Source organism: Sminthopsis crassicaudata, chromosome 6 (assembly GCF_048593235.1).
Source record: "Sminthopsis crassicaudata isolate SCR6 chromosome 6, ASM4859323v1, whole genome shotgun sequence".
NCBI classification, from domain to species: Eukaryota; Metazoa; Chordata; class Mammalia; order Dasyuromorphia; family Dasyuridae; genus Sminthopsis; species Sminthopsis crassicaudata.
The window spans coordinates 38,126,715-38,144,902 of NC_133622.1; the positions used below are offsets into that span (position 1 = coordinate 38,126,715).

General features: G+C 35.4%; 1 protein-coding gene across 1 annotated transcript in view; it reads right to left on the reverse strand.

The window, feature by feature from the left end:
- Window positions 1–6,641, reverse strand: part of LRRC66 (leucine rich repeat containing 66) — a 29,248-nt gene extending 22,607 nt beyond the window's left edge. The window contains exons 1-2 of the mRNA XM_074276579.1: window positions 6,427–6,641; window positions 5,662–6,162 (exon numbers count right to left, since the gene is read on the reverse strand). Of these exons, the coding sequence (XP_074132680.1) occupies window positions 5,662–6,162; window positions 6,427–6,454 (529 nt within the window). The 5' untranslated portion in view covers window positions 6,455–6,641. The remainder of the gene's footprint in view (window positions 1–5,661; window positions 6,163–6,426) is intronic.
- Between the last annotated feature and the right edge of the window lie 11,547 nt (window positions 6,642–18,188).

Here is an 18,188-nt window from a genome sequence, read left to right on the forward strand (position 1 = left end):
GTCTGAGATCTGATTTGAACTCGGGTCCTCCTGAATTGAGGGCTGGTGCTCTATCCACTGTGCCACCTAGCTGCCCTGAAACAGATATATTTTGAATAAAGGACAACCTATATTTCATTGTGCAGAAAATGTATAAAATATATAGCACTTGCAGGAATCTATCAGGTACAGAAAACACAAAAGGCATTCAAAGGACCCACAGAGAGCCATATAAGTTCTCCCCTAGAAGGAAATTGACCTTTGAGTTGACACTAGGGTAATACTTTGATATTCCTCCTTCCCAGGTTTGTGACACTCTGATTTAGAGTCCTCCCATAGAGCAACTTGGAACTGTGCCCAAAGGGCTATAAAAGTGTACATACCCTTTGGCCCAGCAGTGCCATTACTGGGTCTGTCCCAGGAAATCATAAAGCTGGGGAAAGGATCCACATGTGCAAACAATGTTTGTAGCAGCTCTTTTTGTGGAAGCAAAGAATTGAAAAATGAGCAGATGCCCATCAGTTGGGGAATGGCTGAACAAGTTGTGGCACATGAAGGTAATAGGATGCTATTGTTCTATAAAAAATGATGAACGAGCTGATTTTAGAAAGGCCTGGAAAGATTTACTGATTGTTGAGTGAAATAAGCAGAACCAGGAGTACGTTGTACACAATAACAGCAAGAATGTGGGTTGATCAATTATGAAAGACTTGGTTCTTTTCAGTGGGTCAGTGATCCAAAGCAATCCCAATAGACTTTGGACAGAAAATGCCATCTGCAACCAGAAAAAGAACTAAGGAGACTGAATGTAAATCAACTCATGTTATATTCACTTCTTTTTTTCTGTTTTTTTTTTTTTTTCTCTCACCCATGGTTTTTCCCTTTTGCTCTGATTTTTCTCTCCCAACATGATTCAAAAAGCAATGTGAATTAAAAATAAATAGATTTATTAGAAAAAAGATTCCTTCCATAAAGAAAACGTACTTTGGAACACAAAATACCTTTCTCATTATATCTGCAATTTCTGGATAACTCATTGAAATAGCAGGAGGTGATAGATCCCAATTTTATTCTCCATTTAATGACATGATTCAACTCTTGTAACTCCTCCAACTACAGGGCCATGTGAATAATTATCATTTCTCCAAGAAGGCTGCTGCTCAGGAAATCCCTTTCTCAGGAAGTCTGTCCTCTAACTTTTAAATTGGGGTTTACCCACAAGGTTGTCACTACCAAGGAAATGTCCTTTCTCTGCCGAGGAGGATAGATTCCTAGATAATGTTGTCTTGGAAGTAGACAGTTCTCCACTCCAGAAGAGCCTAGAGCTCAGGAACATCTGTAAATTCTTTTGTCTATTCTCCACTATGTGCTTCGCTGATAATTTTGTCAATGTCATGATATTGCTATCCCTGTGATTGCTCAGACCATATTGATGTTGGTGGGAGGACAGAGAAAGGAAGAGAGAAATTCTTTCCTCAAACTCTTATAATACTCTAGAAGAAAGGGACAAAAGAGAAAAAAATGCAGAGGCAAAAAGATTAGAAGTATTGTATGCCTCTTTTATGTGCCAGTTATCCTCCCTGGAGTTCCAACCAACCAGTAATATTGGGGGTAAATCACTGAAAAACCAATTAATCTTCTCTCTAAGTTGCCAAAGGGTAAGTCCCCACACTATGGGGAAAAGGTTTGTTCACATGTACATGCTCCATGAGAAGAGTTATTCTTAACAAACTGATTTAGGATTGCCCTCTGTTCCTTTCCAGGAGTGTACCCAAATAATCATCCTCAAACCTGGCCATGGCTGGGTAATAACAGAGAAATAGTTTTTAAAAAATCATACCTTAATGTAAGAGAAAACTATAATGTGATTAAAAGTAGGAGGAAAGTACAGAAATACAGGAAGACTTTTTTTTGAGAAAATGCAAGGTAACACATTGACTATGACTACAGAAGAGGGGAAATGAATGAATGGACAAATTATAAAATTAATTTAAATCTAACTAGCTACTGGACAAATTTGTGTTGCTGTTGAATGTTAATTTTGTAATAGGGATAAGACTTGATCTGTGGTTTTTATCATAGGGAACTGTAGGCCAGCAACTTCTCTGCAATTTATGATCTCAGAAAATTGATTACATTAAGTGGTTAAGTGATTTGCTCATATTTACATATGTATGAGGGTCGACACTTGAACCCAGAGCTTCCCACCTTCCTGGCTAGCTCTCTATTCACCACTCCACATTGCCCTTCTAAGTTGACAATAAAATATTTAACTTGTTTAAAAATGATTGGGTGGTAAGTCCCAGTAAAACTTTTATTATTATTATTATTTTTACTTACATTTTTCGGAGCTATTTTTTGATTGGGGGAAAATTTAGATTCATTATTTCATTCTAACTCCTTCCTGCTAATTCAAACTTACATCAAGGGAATATATTGTAACACAAACTAATAATTCTCATTTATTTAATTCTTTAAAGTTTGTCAAATACTCTTCTGAGAAAAATCCTCAAGGATTCCAACAATAAGTATTCTTATTTTCATTTGACAGGTGAGGAAAGTGAAGATAAGAAAAATTAAATAAATTGTTAAACTAACAATAATTCAATTAAATAAATTGACTTATTAGCTTTCATTTATCTCAGGCCACCCAGAAACCTCTTCCTACTAAAAGTTTCTCCCTCTAGCCCTGGAATTTACCCCTTTGGAACTATTCTACACCCTTTGGCTTTTCTCTCTGTTCAATTAGGTTTGAATAGCTCCTTCAGGACCTTCTTTTAAGGAAGGTGCTCAGGTCAGCTCATTTGTTTTACTCTGGCACTAGTTACTCTGCCTCTGACTCATTGAAACTCCAAATGTGTAAAGGAGGCATGTCATTGTTATGATAACATTTAGTATTCCTATAAACTTCTGGGGTGGAGTGGGATGGAGACTAAAAATAGTGTATGTGGCTGTTGGGAAAAACCAGCCTTTATGGACAAAGCCAGAGATGGCTTTGATCAAGTGATTATTCTCTAGAGCTGGGATTCATTACCGGGAGTCTGTGAATTTTTAAAAAAATGCTTTGATAATTACGATCTTCTTTGTAATCCTAGATATTTTATTTTTACATGTAAAAGCATTATTCTGAGACAGTCTAGAAGCTTCACCAGACTGCTAAAGGGTCTATGAGACCAAAAAAAAAAAAAAAAAAAAAAAAAAAAGGATAAGAACTGCTCTATAGGAAGGGGCTCTAGACAGCATCTCTCTCTTACTAGCTCTGCCTCCCTAGATGTCCTTGCCACACAAAAATGAATGAGAATTTGGCTATAAAGGCAATTACGAAAAACAATAAAATGACTCTGGTAAATGTCAGGTAGTACAATTAGGGAAAATAATTCAAACTGCAAAAAATCAAGGATTGGAAAGGTCAGAAAATGAATTCTATGCAGAACTATGACAGAGTGATTGTATATACAAACCTAAATTAAGGGCTTCTATTTGAAAATAATTATTTCAAAGAATCTCAAGCCTAAGATTCCCTTATCTACTTTCCTTCTTCCCTCCCTCCCTCCTTTCTTCTCTCTCTCTTTCCTTCTTCCTTCCTTCCTTCCCTCTTTCCTTCTTTCCTTTCTTCCCTCTCTCCCTCCCTTTTTGTTTCCTTCTTCCTTCTTTCCCACCTTCCTTCCTTTCCCCTTCCTTTTTTCTTTCCTTCCTTCCTTCTTTCCTTCCCTCCTTCCTTTATTCCTCCCTCTTTTTCATTCCTCTTTTCTTCTTTTATCATCTATGTTCTTCCTGTTATTTCTGGAGTAAGATGTTTGGACTTTCCCCCTTATTGATGGAATGTGTATTTGTGGGAAAGTATGGTCTAATTTAGTTGGGGCGGAAGTGGGGGGGGGGAGTTCTTTTATTATTTTACTTTCTGTATGTTTCATTGAATACTTTTGATTCAAACTACTTATGTCTTCTGGCTGATTGGCAAAAGTAACTACATTTACAGGGCTCAAGAACTGTGATTTTGAGTTGATGAGGATCTTTTAAGTGCCTTGAACTTGGGATAGCTTTTTGAAGGGCTCCATATGTGAGGGATAGACTTGGTGCCCTGGTGCCCTGATGAAGTCTTGATTTCATTACTGCAGAAAATACTGAGACTAGATAGTTCAATAACTTGTTCAAAGTACAACTGATAAGTTGGTTTGTGAATCGAGACCCTCTAAGTCTTCAGGGCTCTTTGATTACATCTATTGGACTGCTGCAGAACAAAGTGCTAGTTGAGGTCTAAGATGTCCAAATAGTCACACTACAAAACCTTAGATTATCAGTCTAGCAAGGGACAACAAATATAGCCTTCACTAGCTACAGAGGAGAGATGGCCTAGGATCTTATTTAAAAAGAACAAAACAAAACACCTGACATCATTCCACGAAATAGAAGAGAGAAAGATTAAAAGGTTATGTCCAAAAAGGAAGGAAAAGAAGGAAATCATTCTTTTCTGCAAAATTCTATTGATAGTATCCTCAGAATAATTACCTCTTCAATTTTAGATTACCACTACCTAAAAGATGCTAAAAGCAAGTCTGGAGAAAAGGCATAATTCCCCCTTGCCAAAAAAAAATGGAATATAAGAACTCAATGGAAAAAATGGAGAAAAAAGGCACAAATTGAGATGAAGAGAAGATGGCAATCTTGTAATTTTTCTTTGCATGTCTTATAATATGCAGCATAGTATCTTGTACATAATAGATGCTTAATAAATTTTGACTGAATATATAAACATCTCAAATACGCTCCAACCCCCAAAGTAGAGAAAATTGAGTAGCAAGATGGAATGAAAAGAAGGTAAGGCAAGTTTAGACTGAATAGCAACTTATGTTTCCTAGAATAAAAAAAAAAAACCCTGCATTATTGAATGGTTTTCCACGAGAATTAGTGGAAGCACCATTTATTACTTCAAACATTTACCCCCAGACTGCAGGAGACTGGAAGGGGTAATCTTGTTACAGAAGGAGGCTAGAGTCTTGTTAGCAACCAGAGTTGGACATGGGATTGTGATTTTGATACATTTTGACAGCACAATGTATTTCTGTAAGTTTGTTCTACAAGTAGAGGGAAAAAAAATGCAACAATCAAAGGTACTTTGCATACTAATAAGTAGAAATACCATATTTTTGATCCTCCTATCTCCAGATCACTTTAACAAGCTGTGGTAAAAATATATCCTAATAAGATAAGAAAATTGAAAATGTTATCTTCTCATAATAATACTAAAGTTAAATCCAGTTCTGTGTCAAATGAATCACATCGAAACCTAATAATTTCTTAGAGCTTTTTGTCATTGGGATAATTGAGTATACTCAGGAATTAACATATGATCACATAACAAGTAATTTAAAGTCTAGCACTTATATAATTCCTAAAGCCAACATTATCAAGGAAATGAAGTTATCATGGGAAAGAAAACCAATGTTTTATATAAATGCTTTAAGTTATAGCACTAAGTTTAAAATTATGCTAAATTCAAGAGGCTCTTCTTTTAAAGACAGCACCTGCTCTAAAGAAAACAAATGGCTTTCTTTTCAACTCTAATTCCAGACAAGTAAAACTGAAAGTTAATATGGAGCCCATGTTTACCCAAAAGCATATCAAATCAAGAGGACGCATTTATTGTATACTGCATTCTGCTTTTTTATACTTAACACTTACCCCCTGGAGTAGCATTAAGATGATTTCTTTGAACTGACAAAACTTTGAGAGACGTAAAGACATTTCTGAAACCCTTTCTTTGGCATTTCCCTAATAAGCTGCTATGTCTCTGTAGATCCAATGAGATGGAGTGGATTCCATTGTCATTTAGGTTTAACGTTTCCAAAGAGGGAAAACACATAAAAGAGCTGAAAGTTAGCTCAGATATCCTATTGTTACTAAGATTCAGGTGTTTTATGGTCCAATCTTCGTTTTTCATGTTAGACACTGAGAGAGCTCTAATAGAATTGTAACTTAAATCCACTGTGGTCACTGTTTGTGGTATAGCCTTTGGTATATCAGATTTTCCAGTAAAAGAACAATCCATCAAAAGGTCCCCATTCCATCGGCATCTGGAGTCAGACAGAATATCAAGTTTTCTTGATTCGGTTGCTGCTGTTCTGGTAAAATAAAGACTTAGCCCTACAGTAATCACAATAAGGTAAGAGCTTTTCATAATGCCTGTTGGGGGAAAAAAAAAAGAAAAAGAAAATGAATTCTATTATTCACACACAGCAATATTTTTTAAAGCTAGAAGCAAATAGAAAGATGCGTATCCAAACGGAAAGAATTTTAAGTATTTTTAAAAGAAATATTTTAGTTCTTAAAGGATTTTTTTTTGTTGCTAAGATTTGTCTTCAAAAAGATTAAATATTTAACAGAATGAATATTTGTATCACAGTTAATCTAATTTTTCAGAAAGTAATTTACTCCTCTGGGTCTTACCTTTAAAATGCTTCTGTTTTTTAGACATCTGTCACCCGGCAGTCCCGTCACCAAGCAGTCACCAGGTAGTCTACTTTGGAATTAGTGAAACATTATCAAGGTTTGTGACTTTGCTGCTTGCTCACTGGTTCTACGGAAGGAGCAAAGTTGATTATGCTTATCTACAATTCTGTCTAGAGAGAGACATGTGGCTTAGTACTAGAGAACTGAGTGGCTGAAAGTTCAATGGGTCAAACAGATCCTGGAAGTTCAGAATTTATATGGAAATTAAATCAATAGATAAGAATGGAACGTTTAGCCTTTGGTAGTTTATGCATGTTTGTCTTTGCAGATATTCTGGAAAACAATATCACTCTCAGGTTACAAGATTTAGAAACACATTGCACACATTAGTTTGGTTTTAAAAACTTGATTTTCCCACATCCATACAGGTCAGCCAGATATCTTTTTAAGGGCAGTATTATCTTAGAAAGCTGTGAAGTACCGTATTCACATGACTATAGGCTGTTTGAATATATAAACCCCAACTCCCAAAAGAAGAATTCTCAGTGGAAAATAACTACTCCAAATGATTTTTTAAAAAATTTGATCCATTTGAGATAAACATTATTTAAAAATTTTTATTGATGGCTTTTGTTTTAACATCACCTTCATTTCCAAATATATCATTCCAGTTATTCCATACCAGGGGCTTATTCTATATAATAAAACAATTTAGCTCCATGCAACAAAAAATGAAAAAGAAAAGATAAAAAAGAAAGTTCCACAAAACCAAGCAATATAGCAATTGAGTCTGACAGTATATGCAAGATTCCTCATCCATAATCCCCAACCTTTCTAGTTAAGGAGTTAAGGGACAAGCTTAGTCATTATAATTATACAATATTCACTTTATTTTTATGTTCTTTACATTGAAGCACCATTCCCCCCCCAAAGGTAAATAATTTAAGTTATACAAATGTGTAAAGTATCATAGAAAGCTAAAAAGGAACCCAAGGAAAGTGAGATGATATGAATTAGCAAAAGAACATAGGAAGTTCCTTAGCTTATAAAATGAAGCACTCAAAGTGGCTGATAGCTAAGATTCCTTCTAGCTCTAAATCCTATGATCCTGATGCAGGGAGTACATTGATTCATAAAACCAGAACTCTGGAACTGGGATGGATTTTACAAATCTTTAAAATCTTGTCCAATCCCTTCATCTAGAGGTAAACAAATGGACATCATACAAATAGAAAGAAATTAAATCAGGAAACAAATCCAGTCTTCTAATTGCATGTCGATCTTTTTCATCCAATCCTTTAATCCAGCCCATAAACCACAACTACATCAAGAGAGTTTAAAAGGAATCCAAAGGATTTTTTCCCTCTGAAAGTTATGTGAGTTTCAACTGATAAGAACTGGATAACTGATAAAAACATTCCCCTAACCCACACTCAGATATCTCAAGAGAAGCAGTTAAAAAATCCAGATTTTAAATCTCTAAAAGCTAGTTTCCTGGTTTACCAAAAGAAAAAAGTAGCCAGAAGTCATGAGTTTTTTTAGAAATTGAACTATTACTGAACAAAGAAGCTATGTTACAGCTAAAGACTGGCAGAAGACAGGAGAAAGCAATAGCAGGTTGTAGTGATGCTTCCCAGGACAGCTGTGTGGTGCAGTGGATAGAGCACTGACTGGGCTTGGAATTCTCTCTCATCTTTTTTGACCTCCCTGTAGTATTTGTCGTGGTTATCCACATGGGTCTTCTGGATATTCTCTCTTCATTGGGTTTTCATGAATCTGCTTTGTTGCTGCTCTCTTTCTTACCTGTTTCTTTTCTTTAAAAAAAAAAATAGTTGTTTTTTTTTCTGAATCTAAACATTAAAACCCAGAATAATCCCATAGACACAAAACACAAAAAAGATTCTATATGAAAACTGAATCTTCTTTTTACATCACTTGCTGTAAAGAAAAAGTCTCTAATGAATTCTACATGCTATTTGTTGTTTCCTTCTGTTTTCCTTCTGTGCATTTTATAAATGTTTCAGTGCCTTTTTTTTTTTTTTGGCTAACTCCCCAAAATCTAAACAAATGAAATCCCCTTGTAACAAATAAACATACTCAAGAAAAATGAATTCAAACAATTACAACATCCAAAAATTTATGGGTTTTTTTGTATTTTGTATTTATGATCTCTCTGTCAAGAATAGGTAACTACTTGATCCCAGATCCTTTGGAGACATGATTGGTCATTGCATTGATCAGAATTCTTAAAACTTTGAAACTCATTTTTCTTCATATGTTGTTGTCCTTGTATATACATCATTCTCCTGATTTTGCCCTCTTCATGCTACCTCAATTCATACTACCCAGTGTTTTCAGGAATTGTCTATTTTGTATCTTCTTACAATTCTTACAATAATTTTCCATTATTTCATGTCCTATAGTTTATTTAGTCATTCCCCATTTGATGGATATCCCCTTATATTCTAGTTCTTTGCCTTTTGATTTTTCCATTTGAATCCCTCCTGCAGAATTAGGAAGTTTTCTTTTTTCTTTTTTTTTTTTTTTTCCCTTTCTATTACTAGCCTTCCTCACCCTTCCTAAGCTCCCCATTTAATAACATTTTTCAATTACATGCCAAATGAAATCACTCTCCACCTCAAGACATATTGGAAGGACTTCAAGAAAGGTCAGTCTCATAAGGGGTGTTCAGCCCAGCTCAGTTGGAGTCCAGGAAAATCATGGAGAATTCTTAATGACAGGCGGATCAGCAACTGGGACTTTTAGTCCTGGCTCAGTAGCAGAGCAGACCAGGGAGCAGCATCTAGTCCCAGGTCAGAAAGCAAATTCTGGAAAACCAGGCTGTTTCTTGGAAAGGGCAGATAGGGATACCCCCTGCTGTGAACACCAAACATAAGGGACCCCTGTGCTCAAAGCCAAGGCTCAGAGCAGCACAAGATACTTGAAACAGCACCTCCTTTACCCCAGGAGCAAAGCTTGACCATAAAAGTCACAAAATAGAAAAAAGAAGAAAGGAAAATAATCAAGAAACAGAAAAAGAATCTTAATCCTAGAAAGCTGCTATGATCATGAATGGGAAGACCAAAACACCATACTCAGATGAGGGCAAAATTCCCACATGGGAATCTCAAAGAATGATATAAATCAATCTCAATGCCAAAGAGGCTTCTTGGAAGTAAATAAATTTTTTTTTTAAAAAGGCAAATAAGATAGATAGAAGAAAAAATGAGAAAAAAAATGAAAAGTATGCAAGAGCAAAATTTTTTCACAAATATTTCAGCTTGGAAAAAGAAGGACAAAAAATGAAGAAAACAATTCCTTAAAAAATATAATTGGCCAAATGCAAAAAAAAAAAATCAACTGAAATAATTTTCTTAAAAAACACAATAGTCTAAATACTAAAATAATCTAAATAATTTAAATAATTTAAATAATCTAAAAAATTTAAATACTAAAATACTAAAATACTAAATACTAAAAAATCCACTAAGGAAAATTAAAAAAATTAAAAATAGAATTTAAAAAATTCTTTAAAATGTTAAAAATAGAATTTTAAAATTCTTTTTTAAAGTTTAAAAATAGAACTAATCAATTGGAAAAAGAGATACAAAAGATAACTAAAGGAAATTTCACATTAAAAACTGGAATGGGGCAAATGGAAGCTAATGACCTTATGAGATATTAAGAGTTAGTCAAATCAAAAAGAATGGAAAAAATGGAAGAAAATGTAAAATACCTCACTGGAAAAACAGCCAACCTGGAAAGTAGATCTAGGAGGGACAATTTAAAAATTATTGATTTACTTGAAAACCATGACCAAAAAAAGAGCCTCGATATCATTCTTCAAGAGATCATCAAGGAAAACTGTCCTGATATTCTAGAACCAGAGGGGGAAATAGTCATCATAAGAATCCATTGATCACCTCCGGAAAGAGATACCGCAAGGAAAATCCAAGGGACATTGTTATAAAACTTCAGAACTATAATCTCAAGGAGAAAATATTACAAATTGCTAGATGGAAACAATTCAAGTATCAAGGAGCAACACTCAGGATTACTGAGGATCTGACAGCTTCTATAATAAAGGATTGGAGAGTCTGGAATATCATATTCTGGAAAGCAAAGGATCTGGGGTTACAGTCAAGAATTAATTACCCAGAGATACTGACCATCGTCTTGCAGGGGAGGAGATGGATGAAGTAAGAGACTGTCAATAATTTCTATTGAAAAAAAAACTAAACAGAAAATTTAATCTACAAACAGTGCTCAAAAGAAGCACAGAAAGGTAAACAGGAAAAAAATATATATATTATTTAAAGGTTAAACTGTTTGCATCCTTAGATGGGAAATGATATCTAACTCTATAAAACTCTTATCTATTATTAGGACAGCTAGAGAGGTTATACATGGACAAAAGAGGTGGTTATGAATTGACTGTGATGTGATGATATAAAGAGAACATTAAGGGGTGGAAAAAGGTGTATACTGGAAGAAGAGGAAAGAGGAGATATAATGAGACAAATAAGATCACATGAAAAAGCACAAAAGACCTTTTACAAAAGAGGGAAAGAAGGAAAGGGGATGAGCTTTGCTTGAGCTTAATCTCATCAGTTTTGGCTCAAAGAGGGAATAACATATTTATTCAAATGAATATAGAAATTTAAATTACCCTATAAAGAAGTAGGAGGAGACAGAGGAAAGAAAAAGGAAGAGCTGGATAGAAGGGAGGGCAAAAACATTAGGAGAAAAGGGTAAAAGAAAGAGGGAGAGGTAGTAGAAGGGAGGGCAGGTTGAAGACCAGGTGGATTAGAAACAAAACATTACTAAGGAGGGAGAGAGTGGAAAAAGAGGGGAAAAAGTATATATAGAGGAGAAAATAAGATGGAGGGAAATACAGAACTAGTAATCATAACTGTGAATGTGAATGAAATGAACTCTCCAATAAAATGGAAGTGATTTACAGAGAAGATTAGAAAACAGAATTCTATTGTTTACAAGAAACACATTTGAAACAGAGGTAGGGACAGAGTAAGGATAAATGATTTGGAACAGAATTTATTGTGCTTTGGCTGAAGCAAAAAAAAAAAAAAAAGCAAAAGTAAAAAATAGATCTAATTAAAAGAGATAAGGAAGGAAATTAAAGTGTACCATAGACAATGAAATAATATTGATACTAAATATATAAATACCAAGTAGTAGAGCATCCAAATTCTTTTTTTTTGATAATAGCCTTTTATTTTCAAAGTACATATAAAGATAGTTTTCAACATTCACTCTTGCAAAACCTTGTGTTCCAAATTTTTCTCCCTTCCTTCCTTCCTTCTACTCTCTCTCCTAGATAGCAAGTAATCCAACATAGTAAACATGTGCAATTCTTCTAAATAATTTCCACATTTATCATGCTGCATAAGAAAAATCAGATCAAAAAGGGGAAAAAGAGAAAGAAACAAAGCAAGCAAACAAAAAATGTGAAAATACCTTGTTATGATCCACATTTAGTTCCCATTGTGTTCCTTCTGGTGAGCATCCAAATTTTTAGAGAAGTTAAGCCAGTTACCAGAAGAAATAGGCAGCAAAACTATATTAGTGGGGGATCTCGACCTTTCCCTCTCAGAATTAGATAAATCTAACCGCAAAATAAAGAAGAAAGAAACTAGGGAGGCTAATAGAATCTTAGAAAACTTAAGATATGATAGTCCTTTGGAATATCTCATTGAGTTTTTTGATTATTATTTTATATAGCATGAATTTGAGGATTTTTCTGAAGTAGATACATGGGAAGTAAGGACCCTTCATCAACAAACATTTGCCATTGGTGGCCATCTTGGTCTAAAGTATAACTGATTCTCTCCCTGCCATAGGTATAGGTCAACATACTCCATCTGAAGCTTTCAACTCTTCTTTATCTGCACTCTTTCTTGATTTCATCTGTTTCTTTTGATTCAATTAACATTTCTACACTGAAGTTTCTTAAATTATCCTTATCTTTTTCCTGAGCTCCAGTCTCATATCTCAGATAGTTAGACTTCTCCAAATGAAACTCCTATATACATCTCAAATTCAATAACTCCAAAAGAGAATCTTTCCTCTTAAATCTACCATTCCTTCTAACTCCTCAGTTTCTGTTGAAGGCATTATCATTCTAATCACCCAATTTCCTGGCCACTCTCCTGGATTCTTTACTCTCTTACCATCAATAGCCAATCAATTATGAAGTTCTTTCAAATCCATTCCTTTTTTTCTACTTATGTCAACATCATCTCTAGCTAGGATCCATTAATCTCTTGTCTCATTTCTTGCCCTGACTCTAATTAATTTCTCTTTGTCAATTCATCCTCCAAACAGTTGTAAAACTGGTTTCTTTCTTTCTTTTTTTTTTCCTGAGGCAATTGGGATTAAGTGACTTACCCAGGGTCACACAGCCAGGAAGTGTTTAGTGTCTGAGGCTATATTTGAACTCAGTTCCTCCTAATTTCAGGGCTAGTGCTCTATCCACTGCGCCACCTATCTGCCCCTAAAATTGATTTGTTAATGCAAATATCCAAGGATCTCACTCTTCTATTCAAGAAGCTACCGAGATGCCTCATTGCCTAGAGGATCAAATCTAAATTCCTGTGTTTGGCATTTAAAACCCTTCATGATCTGGCTCTGGTCTACCTTTCTAGTCCATATCCCCTTTGCACATTCTAAATTCTGGCCAAATTGGCCCTTTTCCTATTCCTCATAAATGATATTTCCTGTTTGCTTTGCTTGAGTCTAGAATGCTCTCCTTCCTTATCTGTAACCCCTGAAGTTCTTATTTTCCTTCAAGGCTCAGCGTAAGAGCCACCATCTTCAGGAGACCTTTTCTACCACCCCAAGTTGCTAGTGCCCACAATCAATTTGCATTATTTATTTTGCACATATCTTGTATTGTGTTAACTTATCTATGGACTTGTTGTATTCTGATGGATTGTGAGCTCTCCAAGAGTAGAGACTTCACTTTTGTATCTTTCTCTGTGTTCAGTTCTGGGTGACACATTATTGGAAAAATATCAAAAAACTGGAGAATGTCTCGAAGAATTTAAACAAGAGGGTGAAAAGTCTTGAGTCAATTACCATTGAGGATGGGTTGCAAGAATTGGAGATGTTTAACCTGGAGAAGAAAAGCTTCAAAGAGTAGTTGCTAGGTGAGTTCAAGTTTCTGAAGAATCGTGATATGGAAGAAAGAACAAGATTTGTCCTGTTTGGTTCTATAAGCAAGAACCAGGAACAGCAGGTAGGAATCACACAAAGACAAATTTAGGTTTGATATTGGGAAACAGGCACAACTATCCAAGGGAGGATGAGCAGCTACAGAAGATAGTTGGTGACTCCCACCTCCTTATTTGTGGAGTGTCATAATACAAATCCCTTTGTGGATATGTCATTCAACAGAGTCATCAATGTCTTGGATGAAAACATGTTTGTGAAACTGGCAGACAATATGAAGCTCCCTATGAGGAAAAGATGGCTAACCTAGACAGAAAGAATCAAGACATGGAAAGGTCCTGTCAGGACAGAATGAGCTGCTGAATCTAAGTAAAATTTAAGAAGGCTGAATGTTGGATAATATTAGGGACAAAAATGGCATAATTATTGTACTGGAGATGTGATGTAACATGTGAAAAAAACAGCATTTTAGCTGAAATGCTTAGGAGTCAACAATGGGACAAACTAAAAGCTAGAAATAGCTCCATTAGGCTGAGCTCATACCATACTATTAGTAATACTTGCAAGTAGCACTTTATGGCTAGCAAAGTTGATGATCCATTACCTTTTTTAGGCTTTACAATAATCCTCTGAGACACAGTATTTGTAGCTAAAGAAAGCAATGCTTAACACATAATAGGTGATCAATTATGATTTGTTGATTTTAAAAATGAGGAGGTTAGGATTCAAAAAGGGTCCCACAGCTACTTTTGTCCGCAGCAGAATTTGAACCCAACTTTGGGTTGAGCCCTTAACGGCACTAGTCATGCTGCTGCCTCTTTATAATTGAAGTAATATTGCTTTGGCTTTGGGTATCCCCTTTATGGAAGAAAACTGACAAGTGGGTCCAGAGAAGGGTGATAGGAGCCAAAGACTTGAAACTACATTATGCAAAGCAAAATAAAATGAACTGAGGAGATTGATTCTAGATAGAAGATCCAAAAGGGTTATGAGAAATGCCTCAAAGAATTTGAACCAAGAGTAATAGTTTGTTGCACTGGATTCATTTCCTAACTATAAGCTTTTACTCATATACAACTGTCTTCTCAGAAATATTTTTAAATAATTGGAAGAAATGCTGAATTTCAGTTAAGAGTTTAGTAAAAATGAAATGTAATTTTCCCCCATTGAAATTCATTGGCCCTCGCAAATCTGTTCACTGAACTCTTTGAGGTTTAATTGCAGGTTAAGAATTCTTCCTACAGGTGGAAATCTTCAACATAAAGAAGATCCAACTCACTTCCAGTTGATCAATGATGGACAGAAACAACTACACCCAGAGAAGGAACACTGGGAATTGAATGTAAATTGTTAGCACTACTGTCTATCTACCCAGGTTACTTACACCTTCGGAATCCAATACTTAACATGCAACAAGAAAATGGTATTTACACACATATATTGTATCTAGGTTATATTGTAACACATGTAAAATGTATGGGATTGCCTGTCATCAAGGGGAGGGAGTAGCGGGAGAGAGGGGATAATTTGGAAAAATGAATACAAGGGATAATGTTATAAAAAAATTACTCATGCATATATACTGTCAAAAATTTATAAATAAAATTAAAAAAAAAAGAATTCTTCCTACAAAACTTCAAAATACCCTCCACCCTCAAAAAAAATCCCCATGTTTAAATAAATAAAAATAACTCATCAAAATCTACTTCTGCTATTAATCTGGGACATTTATTAGATGTGGTTAGAGATAAATATACTGGAAGAACATGGTGGTGTGATTTATAACATTTTTGTTTTATATATATATATTTATATATATATATTTTGTTTTAAAATTTGTAAAATATTGATCTTATTTATAAATACAATAACTAAATATATAAATGTTTATTAAACTAATTGGTAGTGACAAAGAATAATATGAATATTATTTGCTGTTAGACCAGTAAAAGGCATCATTTACTTATTTAAGATTAAATGACTACTATGTGCAAGGCACTTTAGTAGCTGTGAGGAACACAAGAATAGAAGGAATATATACTCTGCTCTCAGGAGAATCTAAAGTGGAGAAAGACAAGCATAGAAATAAATATGATACAAGGGCTAGTGAGATAAGTGTAAAGGAAAGATCCAAGTAAAGCACTAGGAGTAATTTGAGAGGGAAAGATCTTTGTGTTGGGGGGATGGGATGGGATGGGATAGAGCATAGATATGGCACCCGAGTAATGCTGTGAGGGTAGGGAAGAACTTGGGAAAAGACAGACTGCAATTCTTTGAAGGGAAATTCATGGTAAAAATGATATTTTGAAAGGAGGTTTTAAAATTTCCTGCTAACATGGGAAAAATCTTTTTACCTTTTTTGGTCCTTATTAGGTGCCCTTTGAAAATAATCTTGCTAGGTCAATAGACGTGCCTTACTGTGATAGAACAGTACTCTCCTCCTCCTTCAACTCCGGCTTTCCTGACTGTGGCCACAACTTCCTGGGCCTTTCAGAGGGGTACCCGAGAGAAGCCAGCTGCTTCCCTCCATGACATATGACTAGACATGTTCGAAGTGCTTGGTGTCCTTTCTGCTTATTCTTCTCCGAGGACACAATTAGTCTTCTTTCTTTGTAAAATGTTCCTTATTCCAATCCACATTAGACCTAACACTGGAGCTGACTTAGCAGCCCTACAACAGCTATATTACTGCCAGAGATCTGATGTTCTGAGAAAACACAAAGTAACCTTATGAAGCCTTAAAGTGAGAGGTAAGAGGAAAGGAAAAAAAAAATCACTCTGGGCAAAGAAAATAAGTATTCATGCTAGCAAAGGGGAAACAAAAAAATTAGAAGGAAAGAGCAGGTGATATTCATGGAACCACAGCCCTTTAGGTGGAAGGGTTTTGTTGATAATAGGAATGTTCTTTTAACATAATTTTGGAGATAATATTGCTTCCAAGACAATGTAAATTTCTAAGGAGTGAAAAGGGACTGGGAGACAGGTTTTCAGCTGACCCCTGAAGCTTTCCAGGAGTCTCCTTGGTCATTCTGTAGCAGTCTGGCACATCAGGGGCCAGGTCCTACCACATCTGCCTCAGCCTTGATAACCAGCCGCCTTTCCTTTGGGTTGTAGGAGAACAAACTAACCTGCCAACCCATGCTTACCAAGGCACGAGGATCCAGGAGATACCAAATTATTAATAATAAGCTTAAAGGCAAATGCAACAGCAATAATGTTACATTATCAAACATATTTAATTGTGTTAATTTTCTTTCTTTCTTTCTTTTTTTTTTTTTTTCTGAGACAATTGGGGGTGACTTGCCCAGGGTCACACAGCTAGGATGTGTTAAATGTCTAAGGCCGTATTTGAACTCAGGTTCTCCTGACTTCAGGGTTGGTGCTCTATCCACTGTGCCCCTTAGCTGTCCCAATTGTATTTCTTTTGATGTGATTTAAACATATAACCCTTAACAAATTAGCAGAAATTTATTTATATCATCTTTATTGTAAACAGAGGTCATTAACATGTTATATCAACTAAAGTTAGCAATATGGAACAAATTTATCTAATTGTTTTGTATGGCAGAATTGGTAAACACCAACATCTTTGAAACATTACAAATTATCAGCATTTCAAAGGTACAATGGTCTCTTTAGTGTCATATTTAGCACCACTGAACTCTCACCTCCTAAAATTAATTTAATTACCAATGGGCAACAATAATTACTATCATTACACAAACTATAATGAAATAATACAAATACATATTTTAAAATGTGTAGACCAGCAAATTATACATAGGAAGTTCATGTTTTCTATAGTACCACAGATTTAGAGCAAAAAGTTCTTAACTGCTATCTGGAGAAATCCCTCACTTTATGATGAGGCTCAGAGGTGGGATGCATCCAAGACCTGGGGCTTAAAGCCGGATTCTGACTCCCAATCCAGGGCTCTTTCCAGTACAACACAGTTTTTCTACAAACTGCTTTTTCTAAAAAGTGCTGGAGCCAGTCCTGGGTTTCAGAACTTGACTCATCCTAGAAGAGGAAGTTCTAGACTAAATCTAAGGAAAATGTCTTTAGTGAGAAAAGCCATACCCCCAAGTAAAAAGGACTGCCTCTGGAGGTAGGTGATTCCCCTTCTCTGAAGCTCTTCAAGCTGAACAAGGGCCTGGGTGTCCCTTTGTGGGCGTCCCTTCCACCCCTAACTCTAGGATGGCATGAACCTGGTTTTCAGGAACACAGTCAAGCATCATCTAGTGGTAAGAGAGAGTAACGTCCAACTTCTATGTAATCAAAGCTCTATGAACATGCCCTAATCCCCTTTTACTTTTTTTTGTGGTTTACACAAATGCACTGCAGCAAAAAGCAGGGACCACCTACTTTAGAATGCTCTCCTTTAAACTGCCCCAAAGAATCCTATCTAATCAAAGCACTTGGGATGGGGGTGAGCATGTATACACACATATATGTACAGATACACATATGTAAATAAACCAAAAAACAAATGACAAAATTTCAAAAAGAATTACAACAGATCATGTGTGATTACTTAATAACAATATAATATAGTAAACTTATACCGT